The sequence below is a fragment of the Nicotiana tabacum genome, chromosome 10 (genome assembly GCF_000715075.1).
Source record: "Nicotiana tabacum cultivar K326 chromosome 10, ASM71507v2, whole genome shotgun sequence".
In the NCBI taxonomy this organism is placed as follows: Eukaryota; Viridiplantae; Streptophyta; class Magnoliopsida; order Solanales; family Solanaceae; genus Nicotiana; species Nicotiana tabacum.
The window spans coordinates 87,476,401-87,500,046 of NC_134089.1; the positions used below are offsets into that span (position 1 = coordinate 87,476,401).

General features: G+C 40.8%; 2 protein-coding genes across 2 annotated transcripts; one reads left to right on the top strand and one right to left on the bottom strand.

Moving 5' to 3' along the window:
• Positions 1 to 233: 233 nt before the first annotated feature.
• LOC142165236 (uncharacterized) lies at positions 234 to 1,849 on the top strand. Its single transcript, XM_075223834.1, has 2 exons — positions 234 to 1,018; positions 1,081 to 1,849. Exons 1-2 carry the CDS (start codon positions 234 to 236, stop codon positions 1,847 to 1,849), a joined length of 1,554 nt encoding a protein of 517 aa, XP_075079935.1.
• An 18,979-nt stretch (positions 1,850 to 20,828) lies between these two features.
• On the bottom strand, positions 20,829 to 21,533 carry LOC107773873 (heavy metal-associated isoprenylated plant protein 47-like). Its single transcript, XM_016593302.2, has 2 exons — positions 21,343 to 21,533; positions 20,829 to 21,192 (listed from the first exon to the last, which is right to left on the bottom strand). Exons 1-2 carry the CDS (start codon positions 21,425 to 21,427, stop codon positions 20,924 to 20,926), a joined length of 354 nt encoding a protein of 117 aa, XP_016448788.2. The 5' UTR covers positions 21,428 to 21,533; the 3' UTR covers positions 20,829 to 20,923.
• Between the last annotated feature and the right edge of the window lie 2,113 nt (positions 21,534 to 23,646).

Consider the following 23,646-nt stretch of genomic DNA (forward strand, 5'->3'; position numbering starts at 1 on the left):
AATCTTCATTTGAGAGGCAATCTAATCAACTTAAGCATGAGTATTGGATTCACTTAACTGCTTCAGTTAATGTAGTAAGGCTTCTTATAACTCAAGGATTAGCATTTCGAGGTCATGGTGAATCTAAGTCTTCACTTAGTAGGGGTAATTTTCTTCAAACTCTCTCATGGTATGCAAAAGTATGTGATAACATTCGTGATTAAGTACTGGAACATGCTCCTCAAAATGATCAAATGACTTCTCCAATAATTCAGAAAGACATTGTAACTGCATGTAAGATAGAAACAACTAAAGCTATAATTGAGGAACTAAATGGTGATTACTTTGCCTTGCTAGTTGATGAATCTTTTGATACGTCCCGCAAAGAGCAAATGGCGATTGTCTTACGGTATGTTGATAGAATGGGATTTGTGATGGAGCGACTTATTGATGTAGTTCATGTTCAAAATACTTGTGCTTCATCTTTGAAGAGTGCAATTGTTAATTTACTTGATCAACACTCCTTAAGTCTATCATATGTGCGTGGACAATGTTATGATGGGGCAAGCAATATGCAAGGTGAGATTAATGGTCTTAAAATGTTGATTAAGAGAGAAAGTAGATCGGCTCATTCCATTCATTGTTTTGCTCATCAACTCCAACTTACCCTTGTTGCGGTTTCTAAGAAATGTCTTCAAGTGGGGGAACTTGTAGTATTGGTTTCCAATATTTTGAATATATTAGGATCTTCGTTTAAGCGTATGGATGAATTTCGAGAATCTCAAAAAGAAATAATTCAAGAGGCATTAGATATGGGTGAGTTTACAACCGGTCGGGGCTTGAATCAAGAATTTGGTCTTTCAAGAGCATGTGATACTCGTTGGGGATCTCACTTTAAATCTTTTAATAATTTTATTCTGATGTTTGGCTCTATTCTCGATGTTCTTGAATTGCTTGTTCTTGATGCACATTCTACATATGAAAGAGCCAAGGCAATGAGATATCTCAGGGCTTGTCAAACATTTGAGGTTGCATTCATGTTACATTTGATGAGAGATATTTTAGCAATCACAAATGAGCTCAATAAATGCTTAAAAAAAGAGAGCAAGACATTGCAAACGCCATGCTACTTGTTGAAGTAGCAAAGAAAAGGTTGCAAAAGTTAAGGAAAGAGGAATGGAATTCTCTTATTGCGGAGATATCTGCATTTTGTATCAAATATGATATTTTGATACCTCAGTTTGATGAGCTATATGTTAGTTCTTTAAGATCACGTCGTAAACCTGATGACTGTACAGTCTTACATCATTATCGGGTTGATGTATTTTGCAAAATTATTGATTGGCAAATTCAAGAACTTAATGAACGTTTTGACGAAGTGACAACTCATTTGCTTCATGGAATTGCTTGTTTGAATCCAATTAACTCATTTTCAAGTTTTGACATCAGGAAAATAATGAGAATGGCTGAGTTATATCCTGATGACTTTGATGAATTTAGTATGGGTGCTCTTGAGTATCAGCTTGCAAGTTATATTATTGATGTTCGTGATGTTGATGAAAGATTCTCCGATCTATATGGGCTTTGTGATCTTTCAAAAAGATTAGTTCAGACAAAGAAGCATTCAAATTATCCTCTTGTATTTCGCTTAGTGAAACTTGCTTTGCTTCTGCCCGTTGCTACCGTATCCGTTGAAAGAGCTTTTTCAGCGATGAAGTTTATCAAGAATGACTTACGAAGTCGAATGAATGATGACTTCTTTAGCGGTTGTTTGGTGCCTTATGTAGAAAAAATTGTGTTTGATAGTATTTCTAATGATGCTATTATTAAAACATTTCAAGATATGAAACCCCGTCGAGTGCAGTTGTAATAATATACTTAGTTGTTTTTTGTTGATATCATTAGTCATTAGGTCCTTGTAACTAATACAAGACTTGTTTTTTGTATTTTCTCTTTTGAAAGTCTTGTTACTATGATATGTTTATCTTAACACTATCTTTGTGTTAAGAACTTCTCTTTCTATTAATAAAATCTGTTAACATCTATTTTTTTTGGTTTTGGTTGGCTAGCTTCATTGTGTATTTGACTTTTAAAATTTTTGAACCCCCTTTGCAAATATCCTGCCTCCGCCACTGCTTGCCAGGGTAATCAGAAATCAAAAAAGTTGCGCTTTTTTGTTTGTTCATCGAGAAGAGAAAAAGAGGATTTGAAGATTTTTCTTAGTAATGATTGTGGTGGGATGAAAGATAATCTTTTCATTAGTTGAGATCATTATTTGAATAATTAGTTCACATTGAAAGAGGGGAAGAAAAAATCATACAAAGTTTGATAGGAAAACATTTGTAAAAAGTTATCTCCTATCTAATTATTGACAGGAGTATGAAATAGTGATTATAGCTATAATGATATTTTGAATTCTATATGTATACAATCAAGTGAATGTAGCTTTGGATTTAAACCTACCATATTATTATAATATGTCAAAGATATCATAGATATGTGTTTACCGTAAAAATGGTAATAACAATTAAATTTGATTATGGGACATTAAAAATACGTGATCTATTTTTATGCTAGTTGGTAAGCAGTTGATGCTATGTATGTGAAACTTAGAAACGAAATAGGAGTTAAGGATAGGGCGATAACCAAACCGATAGGTTAACAATCGGGGCCTCGAGCTTGTCGATTCGGGGGCCTCAAGGTCGATTCTGGATCTCAGTTGTGAGCTATCGAAGGTGGTCGAGGTATGACTAACAGTTATAATAAAATCAACGAAGGTTCTTTATGGCCAATGATAAGCAATAAATGATGAACAATAATAAAAATAATAAATGGAAGCAATAATATAAAGAGAATGTGTTAGAGAGCAGAGCAAATCTTCTTGTATATTTCGTGTGGAGCAACTGAAGCAACAACGATTTACAAAATAGCAAGGATCCCCTTTATATAGGAGGAGAATCCCAACATAGTACAAAATGCATTAATGACAAAGAAGCGGAGATGGGACAGCTAGATGACATCCTAATTCGGGGTTAGGGCAGCCCACTAGGCTCTATCAGTCTTAGCTGTGTACCTTGGGAACTCCCCACTTCTACCATAGTCGTGGTCAACATTGTCCCAAGGTCGGGCGTTGACAAACCTCGAGGGAAGAAACTCGACCATAGCCTTATAGTCTCGAGGCTTAGAGATGATCTTCTGAGGTGCCTCGATGACGAGGAATTGGACCCTCCGATTTTATCGTATACAGATAATCCCCGTGTTTCTTAGAGAGGAGCGACAAGAAATGATTTTAACATCTAACTCTTCGGACTTCCCGCGATGATGTCACGTTAACGATATCATACTTATGACGTAAGCCTTTATGATAACCTGGACGTCCCATGGACTTGTCTTTTCAGCGTCATTCAATGCGTTGTTGATTCCCATGCTTCAAAGTGACAGTATCGTTGTCGATCTAGTTTCCAAGGACGCGTTGATTGCGCCTGCCGATCCGTCTTTCAAAGGCATTGATGGTGTTGTTAGCCATATTATTGCCCCTATAAATGGGGGCCTTCCAGTACTATCTTTTTATCCCAAGTGCCTTCAACTCCTTTCTATTTGCACTTATGGAGACTCTGAATGTGTGACTCTATCTGCTACTGCCAATATCGAACCCGGATGCGGGTGTTTTTTCTGACCTATGATTGATTAATACGGCTTCCTGCAGAACCCTTTACGGTCCCTTGGATCGAGCCTTGATTGAGTCGATAAACTCGGGTTGTCAGGACCCTTACTTCTAGTTGAAAGAGAGTAATGTTTTGAGCCTTGAGACCGTGATTTATCATTTAGACCTCGGGTAATCTTTGGGGAAATTTGCTCGGAGGTCCGAGGATAGGGACTGACTTTAAGCTTTCGAGAGCAGTCCCCGAGTGGGGGTTCATTCAAACCCGGGCCACCTAGAAACCTACTTTGAACTTAGCGTGGATAGCCCTAAGGTGTTGTAGGTAGATCCCGAGCGACGGTCTACCCAAATTCATATGGCATCCCGGGACCATGCCCATGTGGGTGGAGCTTAAATGCTTATTTCCTTGGAGCCTAACTCCTTTTTGACGAATGTCCCAGAGGTCGGGTACCACCTCGAGACTTGTAATGATGTCATTGGCTTCCAAGAGCATAACCTTTTTCTGATGGAGGTCCTCGAGGTCGGGTACCACCTAGGGACTAGCGATGATGCCGTTGTCTTTTTAGAGCCTAACTTCTTTTGATGGAGGTCCTCGAGGTCAGGTACCACCTTGGGACTGGCGATGATGCCGTTGAATTTTTAGGGCCTAACTTCTTTTTTGACGGAGGTCCTCGAGGTCGGGTAGCACTTCGGGACTGGCGATGATGTCGTTGGCTTTTTAGGGCCTAAATTCGTTTTTGATAGAGGTCCTCAAGGTCGGATACCACCTCGGGACTAGAGATGATGTCATTGGCTTTTTAGGGCCTAATTTATTTTTGATGGAGGTCCTCGAGGTCGGGTACTACCTCGGGACTGTCGATGATGTCGTTGGCTTTTTAGAGCCTAACTTCTTTTTGATGGAGGTCCTCGAGATCGGGTACAACTTCAGGACTGGTGATGCTGTCGTTGGCCTTTTAGAGCCTAACTTCTCTTTGATGGAGGTCCTCGAGGTCGGGTACCACCTCGAGACTGGCGATGATGACGTTGGATTTTTAGAGCCTAATTTCTTTTTGATGGAGGTCCTCGAGGTCGGGTACCACCTCGGGATTGGTGATGATGCCAAAGGCTTTATGGAGCCTAACTTTTCTTGGATGGAGATCCTCGAGGTCGGGTACCACCTCGGGACTTGTTTGGTACGGGGGTTTCCGACCCCGAAACGTCATACGACGCTTGTTAGATTAGTGACACGGCTGTAAAGTGATCGAGGCGACCCCGCCGGTACATTTTCCAAAGTGATTTTGGCCAACATTTTAGTAGGCCTCTGGGCAGGCGGATCGTCGCCGCTTTTTCCATATATAGGGTTGTTTCTACCCTTTTGGAGATTCCACCTGAGGAGTTTGACCTTTTTTCCTATGTTAGGCTTTTCATTTTTTCGGTATTGACGCTCTGGTCTAACTTCCTACTCCAGTTCTTCGATTTTGCTGTAGCTATGACTGCTACATCAAGATCCGTTTGGCAGGGAGGAAAAAGTTCCTCCCCCGATTCTTGCCTTATGGGCTCGGAGCATTCTGCTTTGAGAGGGGACTTTTCACTAGAAAAGTGCCCTTATGCTTAGGACTAACGGGAGAATACCTTGAAGTTTTACTTCCTCGATAGGAGAGGGACACCTTGAGTCGGTAAGGAAAGAATGTGGATGGGAAGAGGTGGTACTATAGGTACCTTCCCTGGATGAGGGTATTACGGACCATTCCAAGGGATTTCTGAATGTGTTCACGTATCCCTTCACGCTGGGCCCCCTTGACAAGGTTATGTTTGGCTTCTGTCGAAAGTATCAGGTTACTTTGGCTCAGGTTCACCCGTTATCTTGGCGGATATTGCTGATGGTTAGGTTCTTTGCGGGGAAGGCAGGGCTTGAATTTATGCTTAGACATTTCATCAGACTATACCGACCCTTTCATCATCGAGGTCTACTAACCTTATGATGTCGGTTGGCCACGCCTTTCATTGTCGATGATGAAGAAGACAAGGATCAGGAGCGGATGAGCCAATTCATCCGAGTACGAACTGCAGATATTATCCCCATGGAGTTTACGTCATTCCCTGAGGAATTATACACGTAAGTGGTACACTCGTGCCTTTACAGTTATTCAATTATGGTGAAGGGGTGTTCTGTAAGTGTGCCTTCTTTTCTTTTTCTGCAGATGCGGGTGAGGTTCCCGATCTGCCGGATTGGGTTCGGAAGTTGGTGACCCACTTGTCTTACAACGAGCATAAGTGGCGAGCTTTATCTAAGGATAGGTGGGAGGCAAAAATACCACGGTATGCGATGTGCGATCTGTTCCCTTATTTTAGTTGAAAAATCACTCTCTCTTTCTGTGTGCTAACCCTGTTATTATAGGCATCGGGGAGCATTCTGAGGCGAGGCTGTTTCCCCTTGGGGGGAAGAGGAATTGATAATTTCTGGGCTACAGAATGGTAATAATAAGCGGGAGATGCTTTCACAGGGCTATGGCGCTCAAAGCAAGGCAAAACGGGCGCTCAAAGAAAGGCAAAACGGGATCTGGGCTTCGAAACGGAAGCATCGTCCGAGCCTGCCGCGTTCGTGGTTCCTGGTTCTGGAAAGATGGGTTCTCCGTTGCTGTCGCCTTCTTTTTCTATTGACAGTATTTCGAGGGATACTAGAAACCTGGGATCATATGCACCGAATGATTGTGCCTCGACCGGTGTTGACTCTTTCGGAGTTGAGGAAGCTAGGTTAGCAAATGTGCACTCGACCTTCGAGAAAGCGTAGCGACTTCACTCCGTGGTGAGTTTTTGGCACAGGCCTTTCGAGTTTTACGCCTTTCCCTCCTTACTGAGTCTTCTTTTGTAGGCCTTCGACAAGCTTAAGTCTAAGCTGATTTTCCATGAGGCCGGGCTGCGAAAAGTTCTGGTCGAGAAGAAATCCTTGAGGCTCCTTTGAGATGAAAGTGAAGTCGAATTGGCGCGCTTACGGTATGGGGCGAGTCGGAGCTTGAATTATGAGAGCTACTTGAAGGAACAAGTAGTTTTTGTTCTGAGTGAGCGGACGTTCCTCCTTCTAGCCCCCGAAACTACTATTTTGATCAGTTGCAGACAAAGGTGGAGGGCTTGGAGCACCTTCGAGATGAGGTTGACCGAGCCAAGCGCAAGTATGATGAGATAAAAGCTCAGGCGGATTCTCAGGCTTCGACAGAGGAGGGTGCTCTGGCTAAGGCTTTCGCCCTTGAGGTTCAACTTCATTTAGCTCGTGACAATAGCTTGGTTTGAAAAGATACGATTGCGAAGCTCGAGACCGATCTCTCAAAGATAAGGGCCGAGATTGTGGATGCTCAAGCTGAAGCGGTAATGAGCCGAACTAAGGCTGACCAGAAAATAGTGGCCTATTTAAAGGATGATGTCGATGCTCAAGCTAAGCTAAGGAATATTCTTGACTGCGAAGATAGAAGCAGAGAATACGATCGGTGTAAGTCTCGGCATAAAACCCTTGAGGAGATCCGTGCTAGGGGTTTTGACCTCTCGGAAGTGTTGACTCAAGCAAGGGTGGATGAGCGTGGTACTCGATTGCTTCTGTCCGATGCCAAGGATAGTGAAGATGAGGCCGACGAGCCATAGCCCCCAAGGGGGATGTAGATTTTGCTTTCCGATTTTGAACGTAGTACTTTAGAAGTATGTTTTAAATGGAGCTTGTCTTTTTTCGTATGTATGTATAAAGAAGAAACCTTGCGGTTTTGTTTCTCCTGTATTTCTTTTTGCCTTAATTTTAGCTAGACTGACTGGTCGTCGAGCCGAGGGGAATCCTTAGATTCATGGTATGGCCTTGAAGCTCATTAGGCTGGTCCGTAGGCTCTTGCGCGCTTTTGCTCTTAGGCATATTTAGGCAAATTGTTTTGGGCTCAGTCCCCGAGTCGGGCATTAACTCGAGCTTATTTGACCCTCAAGTTGTCGAATTTTAGGTTGGCGACAGTGGCTCTTACGCATTTCGACCTTTTAGTATATGTGGGCTGGCTACGATAGCTCTTACGCTTTTGCCCTTAGTCATATTTAGTTAACTATTTTGTGTTCAGTCTCCAAATCGGGTTAAGACTCGAGCTCATTTGACCCTCAAGTTTTTGAATTGCAAGCTGGCCCTTAGGCTCTTACGCGTTGGGTCGGTACGACCTCTTATATATGTGGGCTGACGACAGTGGCTCTTACGCTTTTTCCCTTAGGCATATTTAATTAACTGTTTTGGGTTCAGTCTTCGAATTGAGTTTCGATTCGAGCTCATTCGACCCTAAATTTTTCTATTTGTGCGGGTTGGCGACAATGACTCTTACGCTTTGGGCTGATGCGGTCTTTTAGTGTGGGCTGGAGAAAATGGTTCTTACACCTTGGGTCGAAGCGACCTTTTATGTAGGCTTTATTTTTCCCTCGATACGAATTTCTTGAAATAGTGTTTTCCTGACTCTTCGATGGCTTACTGAAAATCCTCGATTGTGAGTCGTTATATGGCAATGATCGAGCACCTCAGGAGGTTTGGCTCGGAGGTTGAGTATTTCAAAGCCAGTGTTTTTAGGAGCTGACATGGTCGAAGATCCTTTGCCTGTATCGAGGGTAGCCTGTGTAACCAGTTATTTTTGAAGTAGATTCGAAGTAATTCAAGGCCTATGATTTTGTAGCGACGGTCGGGCATCCCTGAGTCGCATTAGTTCTGCTGGTACAGCCTTGTGATTAGAATCATTTGTGTTCGGCCGGATCCTTTAAGTCCCAAGTGAAGTAGTTTCGGCATGTATATCGAGGGTATGCCTTTTTAGGGGTCTTACAAGTTTGATATATAGCCGAAACTTTGAGATCGGGTTTATGCCTTTAGTAAGGTCTTACAAGTTTTACATGCCTTTGAGGTCATACAGTTATTGTTGTTGCCTTATGTAGGTCTTACAAGACCGAGGCTGCCCACATGTGGCCTTACAACCTCGGGTTTTGATAAGTCGATGGAGCTGGCACTTGACGGCAGTCCCTGAGTCGTCGAAGGTTTCTTGACTCGGGAGCCATTACTTGTAAACTTGGTATTGCCTCGATGAGGGCTTACAATTTCAGAGATTCCGACCCTAAGGTCGTGCGATTTTTGAGATTTTGACGCCAGTCCCTGAGTGTTCGGGACACTTTCGGCCTTGGAGACGCTTTGTGATTTTCATGATGCCTCGCTGAGGGCTTATGAGTTTGGAGTCCCGACCCGGAGGTCATTCAGGTGTTGAATTGTTAATGCCAGTCCCCGAGTGCTCGGGACGTTTTGTCGGAGGAGTCTTTTTTGCAAAGGTGCCGAGTTTCTTTTGGAGTGTGAGATGCTTTGATAAAAGATATTCTTCGATTACTTGGTACAAGTGTACATGTTTTTTACGTTGAGGGGCCCGGAAATACGGTCACGATTCATTCGACCGTTTGGCCCGGTACATCATTTTCCTATTGGGACCCTATTTGGCATTTCTTAGCTTTTCCAAGTGGATGGACTTCCGGGGGGATGCCCCCCAGTGTTCGAAGTTGATTGCAAAAGAAGCCTTGAATAATTGTCGAGTCGTCCTTAGGTAGTATGTGAATGTTGCCTCATTAAAATCCTTGCTAGTAAAACCCTTTTTGGGATAAAAACTCGGTCTTTTAGGGATAAAAACTCGGTCGAAGGAAAAGAGTGCAACAGATGCTTTAAAACCTTAAGGTCTTCGGGCTGGGTTTGAGCTTTGACTGCTTCGGTCGGGCGCCTGCATAAGGGTTAGTGTGAAATATAAAATGAAAGGGGAGAGGGTTATACCTTAGTATGGGATGTGCCGACGACATTTCGAGGTCTTATATGTTCTACTTGCTTGTGATGAGGACGTGGTACGGTCCTTTGCTTTGTTTAATCGAGCTTAACCAAAGATGTAGTTTGATTACCCTTTGGCCCCTTTGCGGGTGGAGATATTGGTGTCGGCGCCACATTGTGCACTGCGAATATTTCTCTTGCTGCATGCTGTTCCCCATAGACGGTTTAAAACCATCCTTTGTCGGGAATTTCATCATTTAGTGGAAGGTGGATGGTATTGCTCTCATGCAGTGTATCCACGACCTCCCAAATAAAGCGCTGTACCTCATATCTCCTTCGATGACATGGAATTTGACATTCTAGGTTGTGCCGACCACGTTGACTGGGAGGGTGATTTCTCATTTCATTGTTTCACTTGCCATGTTGAATCCATTGAGGACTCGAGTGGCGGGCACGATTTGGACAAGCAGTCCGAGCTACTCTGTTACCCTCGACCTGATAATGTTGGACGAGCTGCCTGGATCCATGAGTGCATGTTTTATTTGAAATGTATTTATAAGGAAAGAGATTACCAATGCATCATTGTGGGGTTGAGACAAGGTCTCTGTGTCATCTTCGCTGAATGTGAGGGCATCTTCGGGTATATACCCCCGGATTCGCTTCTCTCTAGTGATGGATATTTTTGTCCTTCTCATCACGGCTCTTGTGGGGCATCGATGCCTCACAAGATCATGTGGATGATATGTTGTGTCTTATTTGTTTCATTCTTCTTGGTCGTCTCTCTTTCTCGAAACTGATTTTGGCTCGATCACTGAGGAATTCCCGGAGGTGACCTTTGTTAAGTAGTCGGGCTACCTTTTCTCGGAGTTGGTGGCAATCCTCGGTCATGTGGCCGTGCGTGTTGTGAAATTCACATACTAAGTTATGATTCCTTTGTGAAGTATCTGATTGTATAGGCTTGGGCCACCTGGCGTCTCTGATTTTACTAATGGTGAACACGATGTCCGATACATCGATGTTGAAGTTGTATTCTGATAAGCGAGGTGCCTCCGTTGGCCCTGCGTTCCTATCGAGTCTAGCTCTATTGATGAGTCCCTGAGGATTCTATCCTCGGTCTATCCTTCGATCGTTTCAAGGTGGGTTGCGCTTCGGGGCGTTCCTTCTGTCTTCGGTGTACGGCTGATATCTTTCTTTGTTTGTCTTTGGCTCCTTCACTAGAAGCCTGCTTGGGTATACTGAGCCCGAGGGGGCTCCTATCTGATCGTCTTCGACCCTAATCTTCGACTGGTATCGGTTGTGGACGTACGACTAGGTCACAACGGGATACTCGACCAAATTTTGTTTTAACTACTTTGAAGCCGCCAAGCTTTGTTCATTCAGTCCTTGAGTAAAGGCCTGCACTGCCCAGTCGTTCGAGACTGACGGTAGTTCCATACATTCCATTTGAAAACGAGATACAAACTCTCGGACCATTTCGTTCTCCTTCTGCTTGATCTTGAACACGTTAGATTTCCTAGTTGCTACTTTGGTGGCACCGGCATGCCTTTATGAAGGAGTCTGCCAGCATGGCAAATGAGTCTATGGAGTTAGGAGCTAGGTTATGATACCACATCATGGCCCCCTTCGAGAGTGTTTCCTCAAACTTCTTTAGTAAGACGGACTCGATCTCGTCGTCCTATATATCATTTCCCTTGGCTGTGCAAGTGTAAGCATTAACGTGCTCATTGGGGTCTGAGGTCCCGTTGTATTTTGGGAGGTCTGGCATTCTGAACTTCTTTGGAATGGGTTTCAGAGCGCTTCTTCTGGGAACGACCTTGTATGAACTTCTTCGAATCCATACCTTTCAGGACCGGGGGTGCACTGAGAATTTGGTCGACCCTGGAGATGTAGGTCTCGACCTTCTTGTTGTTGTATTCTATGTTCGTCTCGCCCGATTCGATCCTCTTTGTGTGTTCCTCGAGTATCATTATGATGGTGGGGTCGGCTACCGACCCATTGTTGCTTCACCTCTCCCGTACTTGCTCGACCAAGGGAGCCGTCTCCGGAGCAATCTCGTTGGGACTTTTCTGGTGACTTTGTAGCTGAGCAATCGCTAGTTGTTGTGCCTGCAATATTTCAAAAATAACATGAAGGCTAACCTCCCGTTCTTCCCTAGCTGGGGTTTACTGAGCTTCTTGTCGGTCTCCTTGGTTCACGCTCCTGTTAGTGTGGGAGCTTACATTGACGTGTTGAGCATCGTATGAGACCGCATCCACGGGGATAGCTTCTGGCGCGTTCTCATGGTTTCGCTGTGGTACTCCAGCACCTGGAACATCTATGCCATTTTCTTCGTGGTTCTCTAGATTGTTGTTTACTGAATCAAACATTTTGACCTGAAATCGAAGATCTTGGACAAGAAAAAGCGTGAAAGATAACTTGCGTTGTGTAGCTAAACCAACAAGAAAATAATCACTATTATTTTTAGCCCCACGGTGGGCGCCAAACTGTTTACCGTGAAAATGGTAATAACAATTAAATTTGATTATGAGACTCTAAGAATACGTGATCTATTTTTATGCTAGTTGGTAAGCAGTTGATGTTATGTATGTGAGACTTAGAAACAAAATATGAGTTAAGGATAAGGCGATATCCAAACCGATAGGTTAACAATCGGGGCCTCGAGCTTGTCCATTCGGGGGCCTCGAGGTTGATTTCGGAGCTCGGTTGTGAGCTATCGAAGGTGGTCAGGGTATGACTAACAGTTATAATAAAATCAACGAATGCTCTTTATGGCCAATGATAAGCAATAAATAATGAACAATAATGAATATAATAAATGGAAGCAATAATATAAAGAGAATGTGTTAGAGAGCAGAGCAAATCTTCTTGTATATTTCGTGTGGAGCAACTGAAGCAATAGAGATTTACAAAATAGCAAGGATCCCCTTTATATAGGAGGGGAATCCCAACATAGTACAAAATGCATTAATGACAAAGAAGCGGAGATGGGACAGCTATATGACATCCTGATTCGGGGTTAGGGCAGCCCACTAGGCTCTATCAGTCTTAGCTGTGTACCTTGGGAACTCCCCACTTCTACCATAGCCGTGGTCAACATTGTCCCAAGGTCGGGTGTCGACAAACCTCGAGGGAAGAAACTCGACCATAGCCTTATAGTCTCGAGGCTTCGAGATGATCTTCTAAGGTGCTTCGATGACGAGGAATTGGACCCTCCGCTTTTACCGTATACAGATAATCCCTGTGTTTCTTAGAGAGGCGCGACAAGAAACGATTTTAACATCCAACTCTTAGGACATCCCGCAATGATGTCATATTGACGATATCATACTTATGACGTAAGCCTTTATGATAACCGGGATGTCCCATGGACTTGTCTTCTCAGCGTCATTCAATGCACTGTCGATTTCCATGCTTCAAAGAGATAGTATAGTTGTCGATCTAGTTTCCAAGGACGCGTTGATTGCGCCTGCTGATCCGTCTTTCAAAGGCATTGATGGTGTTGTTAGCCATACTATTGCCCCTATAAATGGGGGCCTTCCGGTACTATCTTTTTATCCCAAGTGCCTTTCAACTCCTTTCCATTTGCACTTATGGAGACTCTAAATGTGTGACTCTATCTACTACTGCCAATATCGAACCCGGATGCGGGTGTTTTTTCTGACCTATGATTGATTAATACGGCTTCCTGCGGAACCCTTTGCGGTCCCTTGGATCGAGCCTGGATTGGGTCGATAAACTCGGGTCGTCGGGACCCTTACTTCGAGTTGAAGGAGAGTAATGTTTTGAGCCTTAAAACCGTGATTTATCATTTAGACCTCGGGTAATCTTCGGGGAAATTTGCTCGGAGGTCCGAGGATAGGGACTGACTTTAAGCTTTCGAGAGCAATCCCCGAGTGGGGGTTCATTCAAACCCGGGCCATCTGGAAACCTACTTTGAACTTAGCGTGGATAGCCCTAAGGTGTTGTAGGTAGATCCTGAACGACGGTCTACCCGAATTCAGATGGCATCTCGGCACCAAGCCCATGTGGGTGGAGCTTAAATGCTTATTTCCTTGGAGCCTAAATCGTTTTTGACGAATGTCCCCGAGGTCGGGTACCACCTCGAGACTTTAATGATGTCATTGGATTCCTGGAGCATAACCTCTTTCTGATGGAGGTCCTCGAGGTCGGGTACCACCTCGGGACTGGCGATGATGCCGTTGGCTTTTTAGAGCCTAACTTCTTTTGATGGAGGTCCTCGAGGTCGGGTACCACCTCGGTACTGGCGATGATGCCGTTGGCTTTTTAGGGCCTAACTTATTTTTTGACGGAGGTCCTCGAGGTCGGGTAGCACTTCGGGACTGGCGATGATGTCGGTTGCTTTTTAGGGCCTAAATTCGTTTTTGATAGAGGTCCTCGAGGTCGGGTACCACCTCGAGACTAGCGATGATGTCGTTGGCTTTTTAGTGCCTAACTTCTTTTTTGATGAAGGTCCTCGAGGTTGGGTACCACCTCGGGACTGGTGATTATGCCGTTGGCTTTTTAGAGCCTAACTTCTTTTTGATGGAGGTCCTCGAGATCGGGTACCAGTTCAGGACTGGTGATGATGTTGTTGCCTTAGAGCCTAAATTCTCTTTGATGGAGGTCCTCGAGGTCGGGTACCACCTCGAGACTGGCGATGATGTTGTTGGCTTTTTAGAGCCTAACTTCTTTTTGATGGAGGTCCTCGAGGTCAGGTACTACCTCGGGATTGGTGATGATGCCAAAGGCTATTTCTACTACGAGTTCTAAAAGAAAAACTAAAAAAAATAGTTTTATACAATTACACTTCATAAAGTAGTTTCCCCACCCCACACTTATATTATGCATAGTCCTCGATGCATGATCATAGAGAAAAATATTAAAACGAGGGTGAGAAATACTCCCTGAGGCCCGAGACATGATCCTCAATATTAAGGGTTGGGACGACCCCACATTTAAGCTCTAACATGCTTCTCAGGTTCACCTTCTGGTACTCAGACTTCCCCTACTCTGTAAAACAAAAACAACACGAAACTTGACACTATATAGAAAAATAAAAAAAATTAAAATACAGGCTAGGTTGCCTTCCAACAAGCGCCTTATTTAATGTTGCAGCACGACGCCACCACTTTCACCACTTTTCCTTCCACTTTGAAGAAATGAATTGTGCCCTCAATTTTGCATCAATTTTTCTGTCATGTTCCTGGGGCGGTGGTGTAAAAATAAAGGAACCAAGTAATAGATATCGCATCTTACACTTCTTGGCCCTTAAGTGAGGAATGTCATTTTGCCTCCTTGGCATGACAAATTTCAAAATATAAACACTTTGTTTCTCATCCATTGACTCATCCATATACTCGACTAGATCAATTCCCATGTCACCAACCAAACACAATGTTGAAAAGTGTTTAGAATGAGGCCCAATACGCTCCAACTCCAAAATTGCATCATTTTTGACATCCTCAATTTTGCACTCTTCGTCAACCTTGGCATCATTAATAATATTTTGGTCGAATAGTTGGAATTCCTCTTTCTGCTCCATAAGTTGGCCAGTATCTACGACAATTGGTTGTAGGGCATCAGACGCCTCAACCTTTTTATTCAATTGAGCCTGCAGGTCGTGGATATCTGAGCCAAATTGGTCTATCTCGTGATTGAGCTTAGTTCTTCCTTCTATTAGTTGTTCTGTCATATTTGAAAGATCATCACGGAGAAACTCTTGAGATTTTATCAGTTGAGCTTGTTCCTCTAGCCAAGACTGGCTCACTACATCTGCTTATTCAAAATTTGTCTCTTGCTGATACTCGCTCTCTTCATTTAGTTCTTCCATATTGGCCTTCATTCTTGTGATTGCTGCCCTCATTCTTTTCATATCTTTTTTGAGTTCATCATGTTGCTCTGCTACTTGCCTCAAAATATCCCTAATATATGCATCGGTTTTCATATCCTGCACTTCATTACCCCTAACAAACTCACTAATATTATTAGAAATATCATAATAAGAGTTCTGAGAAGGATAATAAGAATTAGGACAACCATCCCAATGGACACCTTGACCACCACACATATTACAAATATTTTACCCATAAGATTGAGATTCACAATTTTTCCACAAGTATGGTCCCCCACAATATGGACAAAGATCACCATAATAAGAATAACCAATGTTCGACCAATTCTCGTTCCAAGATGTAATGTCAACAAAGATAATAAAATATTAAACTAAGCTAAAATTTAAAAACTTGAATAGACAAAAAAGTAAAAATCTAATCTAGTGGACTAGTTAATTTTTAAGTCCCCGGCAATGGCACCAAAAACTTGTTGTTCCCAAACGCACACGCAAGTATACGTTGTCGACAAGTAATATAGGATTGCAAGTCCAGATACCGTACCCACAGGGACTTGTGATTAACTATCAACTAAATTAAACCCAAACAATTAATCTATTCAAGTGAATCCTAAAGTGTAAATATTTAACTAAAATTAAACTAGAGTAATAAATTAAGAGATTAAAGAAAACAAGTTGGCGAATTATAGAGACGAATTCAATGTGAGTGAATATTCTAGAGCTATGGATTGGCTAACAATCCCGTTGAGTTTTTTACTTAAATCGTCTAATTAATTTATCTAGTTTATTGATTGACGGGGTTAATATTGCTCGTAGCCTTCTCCCGAAGTACAACTCACCTATTCAAGCTAATCTAACACCTATATTCCTATGGCAGTAGGATTAACAAGAACACATTTATAATTCCCGTATAATAACCAAGCAAGGCGATTAGTTATATTCTTATCCTAACCGCAAATCCGCCCCCTCAGAGTTAAGATCTTACTCTACTCAATCTTATATGCAATTTAGAATTCCCTCTCCCGAGTTCAATCCTAGATTCGTAGATAATATTCAATTGGTGATTAAGCAATCGAATAATTAAGCGTAAGATTGAATTAATAAACCAATATGATAAAATAATAAGAACAATTCAAGCTTCAAACAACAACGTTCATGCATCACCTAACAACTCTAGAACTAATAAACTATGAAACTAAAAGAAGGGAAGAGAAGAAAAATTAGTTAGAAGCCTCCTCCAAGCATGGAGTGTGTTCCTCCACGTGAATTCTCCTTCAATGTTTGTTAGATATCTCCAAAGCGGCGTATCCCCCTTCACAAATAAGTTTAGTCTTGCTTTTATATGTGTTGGATAGGTCTAGGGTCGAAATAATCGTGTCCCCGACGAAATTGGAGAAAATTCACGTCACTGGCGCCCTGGCTAGCACCAGGCGCCCACCAGGGCACTGTTCAAAATTCAGCTACCGCCTCCAGCGCCACAGGTGGCCCAAGGCGTTGCCTGTGGTGCCCAAATTCGCAAGTTTCCCGATTTCGTTCGTTTTGGCTCTAATTTTGCACGTTTCGCTCTCAATTGCTCCCGAATTATTCCTACATCTAAAAACACTTCAAATTAATATAAATCATCACATTTACCATTCCAAATTCACGAAACAAAAGTAAAATATGAGGCAATATACATAGAAAATATATATGCTTTAAGCTAAACATCAGACAGGTAAGAAATTCGGTTTTGCATTTAATTTATGTTGGTCTATTGTTGGCAGATTACTAATATATGTTTCTTGTGTTTTGCGGTCTTTAAATGCAATACCAATAAAAAATTTATATGCATCTAATTAAAGTTTTACTGTTCTTGTTTATAAGTTCAAACAATATTCAATTATCTTGACTTTGGCAACAGAAGTCACTATAAGATTATCCACTTTGATCATCCGCGCAAACTTTTATTTTATTATTTTAAGTATTAGTATTTATTCAAAGCTTTATTTCAATAATATTAGTATTATTTTACAAAACTATGTAGTGCATGATTTATTATACACGTGCAACGCACGTGCGAGACTAAAATAAATATATGACAAAAAGAATTGTAACATTTAAAATCTATAAGTAATGTTGAATTAACTCTATATTGAAATACACGAACACATTATATATCTTAAATAACTATCGATGGGTTATAGTGTAGTCTTGTCCCACATTAAAAGAGGAGTAATATTTCCTTGTAGTGTATAGCTATAAATAGGAACCTCTTGTATTGTATTTATCATCCAATATCAATAATATATTTTCTTCCGTGCCTTCTCACAAACACAAAATAACATGTACGAAGCTTGATGAACAAGAAACAACAACAACAACAACAACAACAACAACAACCCAGTGTAATCCCACAAGTGGGGTCTGGGGAGGGTAATATGTACGCAGACCTTACCTCTACCCCGAGGGGCAGAGAGGCTGTTTCCAGGAGACCCTCGGCTCAAAGAGGCAACAAGAGACACTATATTAGTACTATCAATAGACTCATAATAAAACAACATAAAAATAACATAAAATCCATAACATAACATAAATACCATAAAATAACAAAGTAACAGCAATATAAGAGATATAGGAAATACGAGAAAGATGTAAGGTATTAATACACAACAGATAAAGCCCATCATCACTAGTTGATCAATAACATCCTAAGACTAATTCCTAACTGGCTAGTCTCACTCTAGTGCGCTGTAGAAAAGACATCACAATTTTCCCTAACCTACAACCTTAATGCTCGATCTCCACAATTCCCTGTTTAGGGCCATGTCCTCAGTAACCCTAAGTCGCGTCATATCCTGCCTGATCACCTCTCCCCAATACTTCTTAGGTCTCCCTCTACCTCTCCTCGTACCCACCACCGCCAGTCGTTCACACCTTCTCACCGGTGCATCAGTGTTCCTCCTCTGAATGTGCCCGAATCATCTGAGTCTTGCTTCCCGCATCTTGTCCTCCATGGAGGCCACACCCACCTTCTCTCGAATATCTTCATTTCTAATCTTATCTTTTCTTGTATGCCCGCACATCCACCTCAACATCCTCATCTCTGCAACTTTCATCCTCTGGATGTGTGAGATCTTCACCGGCCAATACTCGGTCCAATACAACATAGCAGGCCTAACCACTGCCCTATAAAATTTACCTTTCAGTAACAATGGCACTTTCTTGTCACACAGGACTCCCGTCGCTAACCTCCATTTCATCCACCCCACCCCTATACGGTGTGTGACATCCTCGTCGATCTCCCCGGACCCCTGAATAAACGACCCCAGGTACTTGAAACTACCCCTCTTAGGGATGACTTGAGAATCAAGCCTCACTTCCACTCCCGCTTCCGTCGGCTCTGCCCCAAATTTGCACTCAAGGTATTCCGTCTTCGTCCTGCTCAACCTGAAACCTTTGGACTCAAGGGTATGTCTCCAAACCTCTAACCTCTCGCTGACGCCGCGTCGTGTCTCGTCGATTAGGACTATGTCATCAGCAAATAGCATGCACCATGGCACCTCCCCTTGAATATGATGCGTTATAGCATCCATCACCAGGGCAAATAGGAAAGGGCTGAACGCAGACCCTTGGTGCAACCCCGTAATAACCGGAAAATAATCGGAATCGCCTCTTGCTGTCCTAACCCGAGTCTTAGCTCCATCATACATGTCCTTAATCGCCCTAATGTAGGCAACCGGGACCCCTTTAGCCTCTAAGCATCTCCATAAGACCTCCCTAGGAACCGTGTCGTACGCTTTCTCTAGAGTAACAAGTGAAATCTAGCCGATTGAGCATTATCCATATAGGAAAGTAATAGTTTTTCTCCTTTATTAAAACTAATTACATAATTACTTATTTTCTTTTTTCAAGCAAAGGACACACGCAACCGAATTCCAAAGGGGTGTCTACTCATATATTATAATATAATAATGGCAATCCAGAAGAGAAGAATATAACATTAAAAAAGTAAAAAACTAACATGCGAATGTGATGGCCTCTAAAGTATTTTTTTGTTGGGTTGCAAGACTTTATCATAGTACTCTAACTACCCTTTTAAATTTTCATAGATAGAATTCTTTTTTTTTTAAAAGGCACAAAAATTCTTACATATCCTATCCCGAGAAATTCTGAAGGCGAACCACAGCCAAACCAAATTTAAAAAGTATATATTGTTGAGAGAGAGAAAAGAATATATGGCCATTTTATATTTCTCTGTTTGTTCAAATTGGGATAGGATAAAGACAAAAATGGCTTGTTGATGCCAGAGCCCAATCCTACCTTGACTTCAATTCAACGTTGACTTTAATTTCATAGGCTTCTTAATCCATCTTCTTCTTCTTTTTTTTTTTTGATTTTTCTCTCTTTTATTTTTCGTTCCTCAAGATCAAATAGATGGTCGTATTATTCTTTTTTCAAAGATATGTTGCCGGCATGGTATAAAATGTTCAGCAACTATGTTTTCTATAAAATTATTTTTCAGTTTTAATAACCTTACATTGATCGATGTGTGTTATCTTAAACGAAAATATTGTATTTAAAAATGGAGAAATCACTTGAATTACGGGCGTAAATTTCTCACAGTTATCATAAATTTTGCTCCATGTCACTTGTTATCCCATATGTAATCGATTTCTCTCCCTCACTTTATAGATTTGAAACAAACAGCAAGGTTTTTCCTATTTTTAACATCCAATCTAGTGTAGAATTTTCTGAAAATTTTCAGTTCAAATTATTCTTATGGGTTGATGCTTATAAAAATTCATTATTTAAATATTTTACAAGTTGTCTTTTATATATTTCCAGTTCATAATTACGTGAGATTGTATCCAATGACATATATATCCAGTGTTCTTTCATTTCAGATTTAGTGATAACTGATGAGTCAAGTTAATTTCACTTACAATTTGTAAAAGGTTTTAAAGTGGCACGTAATCCGTTCATTTTTCACCGCCGAAATACTATTATCATACAACCTCCAAACTTCGAACTAGATTTTGGTTTCTGCATGTACTCCATAAAAATAAGAGAGAGTATTGCGGATTATCTTTTTTTTTTTCTTTCCGAAAAGACAAATTACGTGCACCCCTTAAGATTTTTTCAGAAATTCAACTATTCTTTTTTCTAGATCTAGTGGTTCAACTTAAGCACAAATGATCGATAAAAATTATCCAGTTTGGGAGGCAAAATATAACTTAAAAGGTGTACAATTAATCCTAGTCAAAGTCTACGATGCTAAGTCATTTCTGAACCTTACAAGTTAATTGTTGCAGTTTCAGCATGAGGTAATTTCTCAAATAGTAAACAAAAGTCAATTTTTGTAACTACAAAAGTTACTCAACTTATGGATATATGGTTTCTGATCATAATATAAAACCCCACATAAACAAGCCACACTAGCCAAAGCCATTTTATGTTATACCTATAAGTCATTGCATAAAGTCAAATTGTTTCAATATATGAATAGAGGTCATTTTTTTTACACGGACTAAAAATGAAATAAGTTCACATAAATTAAAATGGAGGGAGCAATAAGTTATCCAATAAATGCTCTTAAGTAGTATCAGTTTCAAAATAAGCAGCTTCATAAATATCAATTGCAAATGAGCATACGTGCTTGAATATTAATATATGCTGCTTGCCTTCACATAATGGTGCAAGATGGATTATAAGGATCATAAACGGGTTGGCATATTGGATAGTACTGACCACCACATATTGGTGGGCATTTTGGACTTGGGCAACTTGGTTTTTTAGGACTAGCTGGCTTTTCCTGTTTCACTTCTTCCAAGCTCACAATGCTTGAACACTTGAATTTCTTCCTTATGCAATTCATCAGCCTGAAAAAATCAATCCCTACTCCTATCACCACCAAATGCCCTTTTTCCTTGTCTATGTTCACTGATATTACTCCTGCAAATATACCATTCTGTTACTCCTTTCCATCTTTTAATTGTTCCAATAGATCGTGGATTTTTCGAAGAAAATATGAAGTTAAAAGTTGAGATAATTGAGAAGGAACAAGTATTTATGCCACCAACAAGTTAAGCAAAAGAGTAATACCTGCACTTCTTACAGCTATCTGCATGGCCTTTGATCTACAGTTCTCGGTGTTGAGAGGGAGATCAATCACAATCTTTTTCTGCATGAAATTAATTAATTATTTATTTTATAATTTAGACCTAGCTAGCTCAACACAGAGAAGAAAAGAAAGACAAATATTCAAGAATAGTACAAGCTTAAAGACTTAATTACCGTCATGTTCTTGTGAATAGATTAAATGGATATATAGGAGCTTAATTTCAAAATGATAATGAAGGGACATTATATATAAAGAGCCTAAATCGGTCTATTTAGGGTGATGATTGCCATATCGTCATCGCATTCTTCTTTGACAAAGACAAATACCGTGTTCATATATTAGTTATATACTCCGTACTATTTATATTAATTTGTTTTAATGATCAAGAAATTAACCACACCAACCAGGTTCTATCCTATATCATAATCTAGCTAGTAACCTAATTACATGGCTACCTCAATCTTCGTCGCTACTAAAAAACTAAATCAACTCCCCAAGTTTTCTTAATTAATTATGTTGTTGATTTGCTGGCGCGGAAGACAATTGCTGTATTATCCTAAAAAAAGAAAAGAAAAGAGAATGACAAATCGGTAATATTCAGTTGGATATGAAACTCAGTCGTCGACCCACCTAATGACTTATAGCCAATAATATTTACATATCATAAAATATAGAGAGAAATGTTTTTCTTTATAGAAACTTCAAGTTGCTCGATCCCAATATCCCACTGTCCAATTATTATATACATACAGTACTTGTTTCTAGTAAAATACTAGGTTTATTTATACACATGGAAATTGGAATGGTCCCAACATCCCAACCAACTGAATTAGGTTGGTTTCCTATATAGGGTGCGTCGTACTCGTTGACCCTTGGACAGAATTAAGAAGGAACGAACAACGTTAAAGGAATAAAGCAACCACTGCAATTCTTGAATCTGATTGTCTTGTTGTTTTTTACCTTTACGATCGATAGAAACTTATATTTTAGAAACCCTAGGGACAAGTTATATTTCTTTGCTACCGTTTCGTAATCTCCTCCTGCGCGCACGATTTTTATTGTCGTAATATAATGTCGTATTTTAGCTTTGCCATATATGCAACGACATTTGTTTTCCAAATAGAGATAGTTATGACCAGAGGCGGCTCAACACAGTTCGGGGTCTAAAGCCAAATTGTAACGAGGGCCTTAAGTTCCTTTTAAAAAAATTATATATATTTTATTTAAAGTCTATTTTTCTAGGCGAATTAATAAAGTTAATTTAAAGTTTAAACTCTTCTCTTTTTTTGAAGCTCTACATAACCGGAATTTATATTTTCTAGTAGACATATTTAAACTCTAGTAAATAACAAAAAATAACAGTTGTAAGCACGTGATTTTTGCCCTATATGAGAATCACTCCCCAAAAATTCCAAAAAATAAAATAATTTTTTGTTTGTTTGCAATTATTGTGAATTTTGTGTTATTTTTCTTGTATTGTTTGCATTTGTCTGTGCATGTTTATTTGCTAAATTAATAAAAATACAAAAATATGTCGCATTTGCATTTAGGATTTAAGTTTGCAATTATGAGTAATAAAGTTTGTTTTACAAGAATGAAAATTACAAAAATAGACATCTTTTGCATTTTTAGCCTTTAATGTCCAAATTGTGTGATTGTATTTTAATTGTCATATTTTATTTTATATGATAATTGTTGCTAGGAATTAATTAGTATTTTTAATAAGTTAATTTAGTTTGTAACTTAATTTAGAATTTTTTAGTTTTAGAAAGCAAAAGAAAAGAAGCAATAAAAGAGGAAGAAAATCGGATTGGGCCACCTTCTAATTTAAATCAACCATGGCCCAAACCAAATAAACTCCTACCGGGTCGACCCGACCCAGTTTTCCCCATAACCAAAACTAATCCCAATCCACCCCCATTTTCATTTTTTTTTCATTTTTCCAACCCTAAAAAACCCTAAACTGTCCGCCCCCCCCCTCTCTTCTTCTTTTTCTCCGAACCAAGCTCCCTCCCATGGCTACCCTTTCCCCTTCACGTCCCAACAACCCTCTCACACCCATGGCAGCTGCTGCCCAAGCTCCTTCGTCTTCTTCGTCGTCGAGCCCCCCCTCGTCGACCTCCAGCCATGAACAACCCCTCGTCGACCTCCAGCCATGAACAACCCCTCGTCGACCTCTAGCCATGCAACCACCACCAGTTTCGTCCAAAAGACCACCTCCCTACCACTTCCCTTCACACAGCCCAGCCTCACCGCCGACCCATCTCCAGCAGCCATTGTTGTTG